Here is an 11,938-nt window from a genome sequence, read left to right as displayed (position 1 = left end):
ATACTGAGGTATTACATACTGTTACAAAACCCAAAACAGCAGCTTAGGGGAATGTCAAAAATTACCTATTATTTGTAATGATACTGAAAATGAGTCAGTTCTAGGACAATAGAGAATGCTGTTTGTACGACAACGTCACCCAGCAATCAGCCACATTCCGTCCCTGCCTTGAGTTGTGTGTTGTACCTGCTAGAACACACAGGTTCCGGTGCAGTGGTGGTAAGCATGAATTAGGTCTTCAGTTACATTTATTCAGTTAAAATATGTTGTATAATGCTGAGGTTTGTTTTAATTAAGTTGCCCAATATTGCAGGAAAACGGAATGTATTTAACACCACTGGCTATTTAATTAGTGAAATTATACAGAAAATACGTGGTTTCACAGAATCGTAACGATATGTGCATCGGAACTGTAAGAAATACGAATTCCTTCTATCGTAATGCACTTAGATACTAAACAGTTTATAACCGCCACCCCCACCACCTGTGACGTCACTCTCACCTTAAGCCAATCCTCCAGCGTTAACCCCCTCGTGCATATAAGTTCCGTTGTTTGTTTCCAAGATGCTGACAGGGAATATGATCAACATGACAAACAAGGTTTTGTCTTTAAAAGCATGGAGCGTCGCAGGCAAGGCGCGATTAACGCACAACAACGACGCACAACAATGGTACGAAATAGAGATCAGTGTTGTGACACTGTCAAGGCCAACATGCACACGGCACCCGCGTGTTTACAATATCTGTCTGTAGGCACCGATCACAGGAATGATATACCGCTAGCTTTTACCCAAAACATGATCAGTGCAATAAGACACTACTCTGTGGGCACGCAATATCTGTGGTTAACACACACCTCTGTGGGTCACTAAAAACCTTTGTAAATCTAATCTCTGAAATGAACATATTTTACAGATAAAATATCTTAAATTATCCTAATAGAATATAATAGAAAGAAACTTTTTTTATTTTCAGTAATGTAGACTTGCCAAATGATACTGACTTGCATGGGCTGTATTGGACATATATAGATAGATATGTATTACATCGTCGACAGTGAGTGAGTATGGTTTTACGTCGCTTTTAGCAATATTCCAGCAATATCACGGCGGGGGACACCAGAAATGGGCTTCACACATTGTACCCATGTCGGGAATCGAACCCGGGTCTTCGGCGTGACGAGCGAACGCTTTAACCACTAGGCTACCCGACCGCCCCAGACTTGTGGTGAACACACGACACTGTCCCGTAAGTCCCCATGATCCCCTGCGAGGTGGCCAAACTTTGGTTACTGGTGGCTTATAGTCCATGTTTAAAACTGTATAAATAATATTGTTATGCCAAGTATGTTTCATATATCTGTTTTTGAATATGTTTGTATTCATGACTAAACTGTGTATATATCAACTTGTTCTCGTCGCTATATGGCTGAAATAACGCCGATGCAACGTTAAGTTTTCACTCACTCACACGACACTGTTGGGCACGCAATTGACCGGTTTGCTGTAGCTGCAAATGTTTGCAACTTCTAACTACTTTAGCATTTGTGACCGACCGGTCGTGATTATCATTAAACGGATGCGTGTCCCGAATGATGATGTTAATCCACACAACACAGTTTGTGTCAACACAAGATCGGGGGCATGCCATACATTCACTGTCACTGTCACAGTCACGCCCTTCATTACATGTCATATCAAAGCTACTAATAAAGCCGAATAACATTTAATTTGAATGGTTCACAATTAGATACCAGCACACCTTCATAAGTGTCTTTAATTATTGAATCTCTCGTTGAATGTGACGAGGGCGACATTTTGTTGACGCGGTGAAATATCCTGGCCTCAATTGTCAGTAACGTGGAAAGGTCGTGTCTTGCACCCATTAGTCTCATGTCTGCTATAAATTGTCAATGTGTGAGCTTTGGGGCCACATACGGGAATATTCACTGAGAAGGTTCGTTTTCTGGGGTGTTGCGATTTTACAGTCAAGAATGAGCCAACTTGTGCACGTGTTCGCGTGTCTCGTTGCCCTCGCGTGCCTCGGCCATGCATTGGGTGAGTGACTTCTTTATTCCATACCTTCAGGAGTGAGTGAGTGAGTTGGGTTTAACGCCGCTTTTAACAGTATTCCAGTTATATCACGGCGTGTCAGCTTGATGTGGGAAGAAAGCCCGAAGTGATGCAGGTATCAGACGTTTACCACTTCGGTGAAACCCACGAGCACGGGTATGGTGCTGACAAACCTAGAAACATAATCGGGGCGAACCGGGATTCGAACCCACGATCATAGGATTCTGGCGTGTCCAAGGGACGCAACTCTGCACAGCGAATCGCGGCGCTTTAGACGTCTGGGCCACCCGTGCCCCCCTTACCTTCAGGAAACTGTCATGGAATTCACTCTGTGTGGGTGTCATGTTGATGGCTAGTATAAATGAATTTGGGCTTAGTTATTATTGCTCACAGGACTTGTGTGTTTAAAAAGTATATGTTCATAATATTGTGAGACCGCCTCCGTGGTCTTGTGGTAGAGCGTCCGCCCGGAGAGCGGAAGGTCCGGGGTTCGATCCCCGGCCACGTCATACCAAAAGACGTTAAATCATGGTACTTTTGTTACCCTGTCTGGCGCTCGGCATTAAGCGGCTAAAACAAGAACTGGTCGGCTCGGAGTCAGTATACTGTGTCTGAGTGGGGTATTCATGTTTAACTGCGGCATGGCATCTCAGTGGGCGAGCATATAAATCGGCATCAGTCCGGACTAGTACAAGCAGGCCAGACACACACACGTCGCTATGTAAATGCAATAACAATGCCGGACGCGACGTTAAACCCCATTTCACCTCTCCATAATATTGTGAAATAACAGGGATTTTTTTCAGACCTTCTCTCAAAACCATGTTCCGTTCAGTTGGCGTATAGAAGTACGTGAAATACGCAACTAGCTATAGACAGCAAATAATAAAAGAAATTATATAATTGATAAAATCATCAATGCGTATTAATTACATTTGAAATATGATTAATATCAAATAGAAATAGTGTAACACAAATATAATATTGTGTTTACTACTCTCATTTTCTTATGTCATTAATGAAGGGGAATTTGATGTAGAGAAATATCTGAACAATTATAAAGTGGAAGTCCCATAGGTATGTACAACTTTGCAGATCGTAACATCAAAACACAGTAAGCGGCACGTAATTTCACCACCCTCACTTAGATACTTTCTACGAATGTTATGATTATTTCTCTCGGGAACTGACTTCGTGTTTCTAGGATAATTAATTTTATATTCGCAACAAAATCGCAACCCATTATTCACATTACTTGCTCTATAGTATTTGTTAGTACCTGAGCGTTTTAGAAGCCAAGGGACACAATAGGGTCACGTCAGTGCTGTTCAAAATCGTTTCAGTTTACGAATACTAAAAGCATGTAAGGCTGTAGCCTTTCTAGTTTAAAACCTGAGAGATCTTTTTGAGACGGGAAATATTTATCGCGATGTGTCTGATATCGGACGACAAACCAAAAAGCAAACCCAGCATTATTTGTAATTTAACGGAATCTCCACGAGTCGCAATTCTAGAAGGGCTATTGTGCATATTTTCATTGAAATTAATCATGAATACTTCTGTTCGCATAATATAACGTAAGCGCATATCGGTCAATGAACCAACCTTTTTGAGAAATGGCTAATGAGTCTTCAATTGGTATAGCCAGTGGGTTATCTCTGCACTGGGCTTGAGGAAATATGTCTACACTACACGCTTAGTGTTAAGTTGTAAATGATTTGCGATCGTGAACAAAACCTATCTTGTGTTGAAATGTTCAGTGATTTGAAAATACAATCAATAAAATTGCCATCGAGTAAAATTCTTCAAGTGCAACTTGGATCTTGCTCCTTTAGTAGAATATGGGAGGGGTTCAATTACCCTTGCATATATTCGGTACCATGAACGTAATTTTGTGCTGGTGTCTTTGTGAGTTCTTTTCGCGATCTCGCATTCCCGCGATCTCGACCTTTGAAAACGAGCAAAAGATTACCAAAACACGAGACTTATGGCCAAATCCCGCGTTCTCGCCATCTCGCATTCTCGTGTTTTAGGCACATTTAGCTCGTTTCCAAAGGTCGAGATCCCGAGAATGCGTGATCGCGAAAACGTCCCTTACAGTATTCCATAAGTTCTTGAATCTGTTACAAGTATTGTCATAACAATAATAATCATAAATTATATCTATGAAAATGTTTCAGAAGAAAAATTATTTAATACATAAAAATAATATAAAAGGTTGATTAAAACACTATTTCAGTTGCAAACCGCCGGGAAAACGAAAGTATACACTTGAAGATTAGATTTTCTACACTGGGGACGTTTTCGATTTCATGAGTGAGATGTAACCGGCGTTTACGCCGCTTTAAACACTACTTCAGTTATAAACTACCGGGGAAAAGAAAGTATACACTTGATGGTTAGATTTGACCAAGACATTATCAAAGTTATCAAAACGTTACGAGGCTGTAAGCAGTCGCCGAAACGCTGCAAACTTAAGGTCCAAAACACAACTTTGGTACCTGTATCAAATACATCACCATGGAATAACCAATTCGTGTTTGTTTCATTTAGCCACCATCGAAGATGGGCGTATGCTGTCCTTTGCCCGGTAGTGTAGTTTAACGGGTGCCAGCTGTCACATTGCCTCATCTGCCGGCCTCAGCATACGTAATACCAACAGCTGTGCAGCATGCATTAGATGTGGGGAAGGTTAACAATCCACGCTGACTGTCATAATTGGTTGATTGCTGCTCGTCCTGTTACCACCAGCAATTGTATGCCCCAGACCGATTGTTAAATTGATATAAACATCCATCTATTCTAATTTCGTAAAACTTGGTAGTGATACGCCATAACGTGGGTATTGCTCTCTCTTTAATTTTTCACTGCCTGTATAAATGTGCGTAATTGTCCGCTTTCTTAAAGATTGAAGGGGTCACGGGTGGCCCAGTCGTCTAAGGCGCCGCGATTCGCTGTGCAGAGTTGGGCACGCCAGAAACTTATGATTGTGGGTTCGAATCCCGGTTCGCCCCGATTATGTTTCTAGGTTTGTCAGAACCATACCCGTGCTCGTGGGTTTCACCGAACTGGTAAACGTCTGAGACCTGCATCACTTCGGGTTTTCCTCCCACATTAGGCTGACACGTCGTGATATAACTGGAATACTGTTAAAAGCGGCGTAAAACCCAACTCACTCACTCACTCACTTAAAGATTGAATGATAGTCTCACCTGTTATATTCTGGTTGAGTGATTTGTTTATCAGCTGTTTAACGCCACACTCTGTCATTTTCTAGCTGTATGACGACCTGTAAATATTCGATTGTCGACCAGACAAACTAGTGATTGATAGCATGAGCATAGATGGCCCTTCGTCGGGGTAGGGTGACACGCAATCAACCATTATTGCCTGAATGAGTGAGTTGGGTTGAACCCCATTTTGAACAGCACAGAAGTTACGTCCCGACTACAGTAATGCCCGCTATTAAATACAGGCCTTAAAACATTAGATATCACTTTACTTAAACTCTCCTCTGTTTATCGAGCAACAAATAGGTAACGGGTGTGAGATGGCATGGGAATTAGAGGGGAAAGTGAAATGCACGAAGACCTTCTATAGTGCCTATAAAAGGCAGCGTGATTTGTATTCTCCCCACGGAGTCGAGAATAGAAACTGAATGTACATACACTTTATCCCTAATGTATTTCAGGTATATCACAGCAGGGACAAAAGAGTGGGAATCGAACCCGGATCATTTGTATGACGAGCGAAAGCTAGGCGACCCGTGAAGATTCCAGGGTAGAATAGGTCTTCAGCAACCCATACTTGCCGTAAAAGGTGATTATGCTTGTCGTAAAAGGCGACTAACGGGATCGGGTGGTCAGGCTCGCTGACTTGGTTGATGCATGTCATCGATCCCAATTGTGTAGATCGATGCTCATGATATCAATCACTGGATTGTCTGGTCCAGACTCGATTATTTACAGACCGCCGTCATAAAGCTGGAATATTGCTGAGTGCGGCGTTAACCAACAAACCAACCAACCAACCAACATCTACCCTTAGGCAATAAAGGACATATTTATCTTTGTCTTTCATTATCAGCTCCTGTTTTACGTTTCATTTGCAGCAGACGACAACTCAGAGGAGATTAATGGACACGTCCGAGAAATGATCGACAGGTAACAAATACAGTATTTGTTTTCAACCGTTGTATTTCCTTTCCTTGAAAATGTGCGATTTATTTAGACATATTTCAAGTTTATTCATTCGTTCATTGTTGATGTTTTACTAAGGTTAGAAAAGTGCCCCGGATAAAAACAATAAGAAAGCTATTCGATTGTTAGAATTCTTGAATTAGTCGTTCTTAATGTAACTTCCTTAGGGGCGGTCGGGTAGCCTGATCATGCATACACCCAAGTTGACTGTTCAACAGTTTTGTATCTTTACTCAAACATATTTAAGTTGGGAGAAATTTGTGAATGGTCTGAAAGAAATGTCAGTATTAGTGACCTGCAGTGTAACAATAGATTTTTATTGTTATTGTCATTTAACAACATATCATGTGACAAACCACAGGTCAGGATAGTGCTGTGGGTACCCCTGTCCTACTCAGGATCTACCCAAAAAGAGTTACCTGTCCCAGCCCTAACTCATTTCTCACCTGCGATACTCGCCTGGAGGGTCGGTCGGGTAGCCTAGTGGTTAAAGCGTTCCCTCGTCACGCCGAAGAACCGGGTTCGATCCCCGACATGGGTACAATGTGTGAAGCCCATTTCCGGTGCCCCCCGCCGTGATATTGCTGGAATATTGCTAAAAGCGGCGTAAAACCATACTCACTCACTCACTCTAATGTAACTTCATTAAAGGAAAATGACTTCTTGGAGCTGATTGTTCTTGAAAGAATACCCCTTGATGAGCTGTTTTACTGATGAACACCAAATGTTCATGCAGCCTAGAACTGTCCAGGTGCTTAAAGGGCAAGTAAAGTCTACACAGCAACTTTGCAGATTGTAATACTTTAGGACATACACATGCTTGACCAATATAAATTTGAAAAGCATAAACAGAGTAAAGCGGACAATAAAAAACGACAGGCGAACATTGTGTTCAACATTGATTGTTTTCGACACGAGTTTTGATTAATAGCATCTCGTGTTTAGCCACACGAAAGCGACGCCCCTAAATAGAGTTTGATTGGAAGTCGATTACGGAGTGTGTGACGTCAGGACATTTTAATACTCTCTACGAATATTTTGAATTGACTGAATGTATCTGGGAAAATACATATTCGCAACAAACATCGAAATCATTATTTTTGCAAAGAAGTATGTGCCATTGATCAGCCCAGGGCGACGTAATAAATGCAACATCTGCATGCATCCAGACTGTCGGGGCAGCGTGACGCACTGCGTGTCACATATTGTATCAATACAAGCATATATACTGGAACATATTCTGGCCCGGAATTTCTTTGGAAGGGTAGAAGGAAGTTTACATTAAAATTATATAGTTCACTAGTTCGCTTCAAGTTTACCAAGGTCTGCAAATATTGCGAAGTATATATATATATATAAAGCACAGTAAAGTTCTAACTCTCATGCACAATATGGTAATAATTAAATACGTGGAGTAAGATTGAACAGTTTTAATACATACATACATACATACATACATACATACATACATACATACATACATACATACATACATAAATACATATATAGAAAAAAGCACAGTAAAGTTCTAACTCTCAGGCACAATATAGTAATAATTAAATAAGTGGAGTAAGATTGAACACAGTTTTAATAGGCTAGCGCTTTCAACTCGTACCACCATAACTGAATAACCGACAGGAAGTAGTAACATATAGTTACGTGACGTCATAACATATCTGGAACAATGCCCATAATATCAATCACTGGCCCAGAGTCTGAAAATGTAAGGCACTGCAACTTTGAATGAATAGTTACGTCCCTTGAGCGTGCCACGATCCTATGATCATAGTTTCGAATCCTATTTTCGCTCTGATTATGGTCGTTGGTTTGTCAGCACCATATCAGAGCTCATGGATTTGACCACGAGCAAAACGACCTTTCCTCCTAAGTGAAGCTGACACCACGTGAATTAACTGAAATAATGTTTCAGCGGCCTTACGTTTCTCCTCCTGATTTACTATTGTAGTGGAATAATATTTAAAATACATCACCCAACATATTTAACGAGCTTGGATTCCACGAGGCATTCGCTATTGTTTGAATAGTTCTTTCTTACTTTCTACTCATTGCAACAACAAAATACAATCACTCTATTACTAAAAGCGGCGTAAAACCATAATCACTCACTCACCCCTATTGAGGTATGCTCCGATCTTTACGCAGAGGTATCGTGTCAGAGTAAAATACAGTTGGAATATTGTCCGAGGCGTAAAAGAGATAGCAATATGAACTATTTTTCAAAGCGGCATTAAACCCAAAATGACTTTCATATTGCTACAAGCGACATAAAATCATCCCAACAAAACTACTGGCAAGCTAGGATAAGTTGAGTTGTGACCTGACAATTAACCCCGTTTGACAATGTGTGAGGTCCCCCAACTGATATGTACCATTGTGAGGAAAGGGGTAGCGGGTGGTCCGTGACAAGTAGTACGATGGATATGTGCGTGTCCTCAGAGAGAGAGAGAGAGAGAGAGAGAGAGAGAGAGAGAGAGAGGCGGGCCAATTTTCGAGCCTGAGAATGCCCACCTAGCTTTGACATGTTTATTCGATTGTAATTAACTTCTAACAAACGATTTTTAGAGACTTCTGTTATCGCCTTGTCACACCGACCTCTGACCCGCGAAGATCCGGTGTAGAATAAGTTTTCAGCAACTCATTCTTGCTGTAAAAGGCGACTACATGTATGCTTGTCGTAAGAGACGACTAACGGGATCGGGTGGTCAGGCTCGCTGACTTGGTTGATGCATGTCATCGAATCCCAATTGGGTGGATCGATGCTCATGATGTCAATCACTGGATTGTTTGGTTCAGACTCGATTATTAACAAACCGCTGTCATATAGCTGGACATCGATCCCAAACACCCCAAACTCTTAAAGTCTTTTGAACATCACGTGTTTCTTCGGGAGCGTAGTCAATTTCATCGTCATGACCTGCACGTGTACAACATGCGAACACCCTCTCTACCTGTAACAAACCTAATATGTTTGCCCAAATTCCGTGCACGGCCATCTTGTCTTACGCGTTTTGTGAGTTACCAGTGCTAATTCCTTGTTTCAGTGTAAGCTCCGCCGCGAGACGAGCGAGTGACGGCGACGTCAGTGACGGGAGTGACGTCAAGCGGGATGGGCAGGTTCTGGGTTTCGGGGGCCGATGTGCTTGGTACAACGACAAATGTTCTGGCTGGACCACCCACTGCTGTGATCCCTGGAAGTGCAAGTACAAGAAATGGTCCCATCGCTTCTCCAGGACTGGGGGTCGCTGCCTCTAGACGCTGATGTACTGGACTTAATAAAGCTTCACAAAATTAGTACAATTATGTCTGTTATTCTATATCAAACATTAAACAATCATAATATATTCCCGGTCCGTCCGGATCATGTTCATAAGTTTGTCAAATTCGTACGAGTGAGTTTCACCAAAGTGGTAAACGTCTTAGATGTGCATCACTGTTTCCTACCATATAAGCTGAAAAGCCATGATATAGATAAAATACATTTACATCATACTCATTCACTACCCTATATGAATGAATGTGGGGGAAAAAACTATAGTTGTTGAATCCGGGCATGCCCAGCTTCTGCATTTCGTGCGCACACGTACACCACGTGCAAATAGCCAGTGTTGCGTGAGCACACGTTCTCCACGTACAAATAGCCAGTGTTGCGTGCGTATACGTACTCCACATGCAAATCGCGAGTGCTGCGTGCGTATACTCGACGTGCAAACTGGTGTTGTTGAGTGAACAATTGAATCACATGGTCGTCATTTGATCAAAATGGTTCGATGAGGAAGGTGACAATGTTTTATCTCAACTTACTGAAAATGAATTTTAAATTTGAGGACGTCGAGATTTTAAAACTCAATCTTAGTCAGGAATCTACGCGATTTGTGGAACCTCTACGCTGTACACTGGGCATATTGAAGTTGTATTTGGACTCCATACCAGCAAGCGGCCTCCTTCGGAGAACAGGCTGAGGTATTCACAAGAAGCAAGTCGGACTTCACACACATCAGAGATAGTTTTGGACCTTCAGACTGGTAAGCTGAGGAAATAATGATGTTAAGACTTATTTCGTGTCAGTGGTTGAGCATGTAGCGAAAGCAGTAACCAAGTCGGGGATAACCACCAATCGGCGTATAATAACCCAATCGACGTGTGTGAAGACAGTGTACACGAATAACACATGTTGCCTACCATTGGTACATAAATAGAACGAGGCATCTTAGTGTTTAATTGGAGAGCAAATCATGGAAGAACACCAGGAGGAGGCTAGTGGCCAAGACAAAGATACAATAGAGATGAGATAATACTATAAACTACAAACGAAATGATATATGAAACATCACCTGATAATGAAAACAAAAATACACTTTTATGAACAAGACTTACGTTGTATTGTCCAACCATCACCCTTTCACATCCGGGCTTGGGACCGGCAAAGGCGGGTTAAAAGTTAAAACCTTAGGTCATAATTGCACATCACATGCACGACACAATGAACTATATCACAGTCGATGAGCACAAAAGGAAATATTACAGATGACTCAGAGTACGCTAGTGTCACTGTCACTCCATCTTCACTGAGGAATCATGAAGGTACTTGATGTGAGTGGCGTGCAGTCAAGCAGGTGAGGAACCTGTAAATATAGAAAATGCATTTAAACAGATTCCGGAAACCTACCGATATAAAAAAAAAAACGTCGGCAAACACATGCAAAAGGACCTACATTGGTGAAAACTCATCACAAGGGACCAATGCAAAGAACATTTGTAGCAAAAAAGATCCAACACCATATGCTCCAGAAAGCGAACTCTGATGAAGAAGGTATGATTACATAATGTAAACATTTCATACGTAAAGAAACGCACATCAATATTAGTAGTAATGTAAAAGCATACATCACCTGATGTCTCAATCCATCACCTCCAGATGTAGTGCCAGTCCTGCCGTGGAGGCGAAAGTCCTGACGCAGAGTGCTGCCACATCCTTCGATCCAAGGTCTTCAATCTGTTACATTTCTGCGGTGATCATGTCAACCAGTTTGGCATTTGTCCTCCAGGTGACATCTTGAGACTTCTCACGGTCCCCTGCCAAAATAAACACACGTGGTAGCTTGTCCAGGCATCCCAGTTTGCGACCTGACAAAATGGCATTCGCATACGATTTATTGTCTGTACACCTTCCTGAGAACATACATAGTTCTGAATCGAGGGGCTGTCCTGAGGGGGACGTGTGCGGCACTGTCTTTGAAGGCTTGGTCAGATCGCCAGGCTGTCGCAGACGATGTCGCCAGTGACGGATCTCAGTGTCATGGTTCAGGTGATGTCGTCTGGGCACCTCCAGACAGATGTGAACGGATCTGTAAAAAGTTATGGATATAATGCTGATGTTTGAAAGAAAATGTAATTGCGTGAATCGATACTCATGATATTAATCACTGGACTGCCTTGTCCAGACTCGATTATTTACAGACCGCCGGCGTTAAACAACAAACCAAACAAAAAAAACTGTCGTAGTCTTATTTGATCTTCATCCAAAATGGAGGCATGATTTTCTAAAAATATTTTTCAAACAAATAATCTGCTTTACGTTGAAACATTGACATTTCATTTTGTTTTAACTGTGATTCAATCGAACCTTCGAATATACGAAGAACGCAT

The 11,938-nt window shown here is 41.8% G+C and overlaps 1 protein-coding gene across 2 annotated transcripts; it reads left to right on the top strand.

Annotated features, from left to right (window-relative positions):
* Positions 1-1,880: 1,880 nt before the first annotated feature.
* LOC124149409 lies at positions 1,881-9,583 on the top strand. 2 transcript variants are annotated; one of them, XM_046521001.2, is made up of 3 exons: positions 1,881-2,057; positions 6,187-6,235; positions 9,334-9,583. In XM_046521001.2, the coding sequence occupies exons 1-3, from the start codon at positions 1,913-1,915 to the stop codon at positions 9,542-9,544; spliced, it is 405 nt and encodes a 134-aa protein (XP_046376957.2). In that variant the 5' UTR covers positions 1,881-1,912; the 3' UTR covers positions 9,545-9,583. The 2 variants fall into 2 exon arrangements, with proteins under 2 accessions (XP_046376957.2, XP_046376939.2); XM_046520983.2 differs by having other exon boundaries at positions 1,900-2,057; positions 6,184-6,235.
* Positions 9,584-11,938: the final 2,355 nt, after the last annotated feature.

This window comes from Haliotis rufescens, unplaced genomic scaffold, assembly GCF_023055435.1.
Source record: "Haliotis rufescens isolate VD_foot unplaced genomic scaffold, xgHalRufe1.0.p SCAF_1, whole genome shotgun sequence".
Taxonomy (NCBI): Eukaryota; Metazoa; Mollusca; class Gastropoda; order Lepetellida; family Haliotidae; genus Haliotis; species Haliotis rufescens.
The sequence above is the reverse complement of the archived record's forward strand: the minus strand, read 5'-3'. Positions and strand labels throughout refer to the sequence as shown.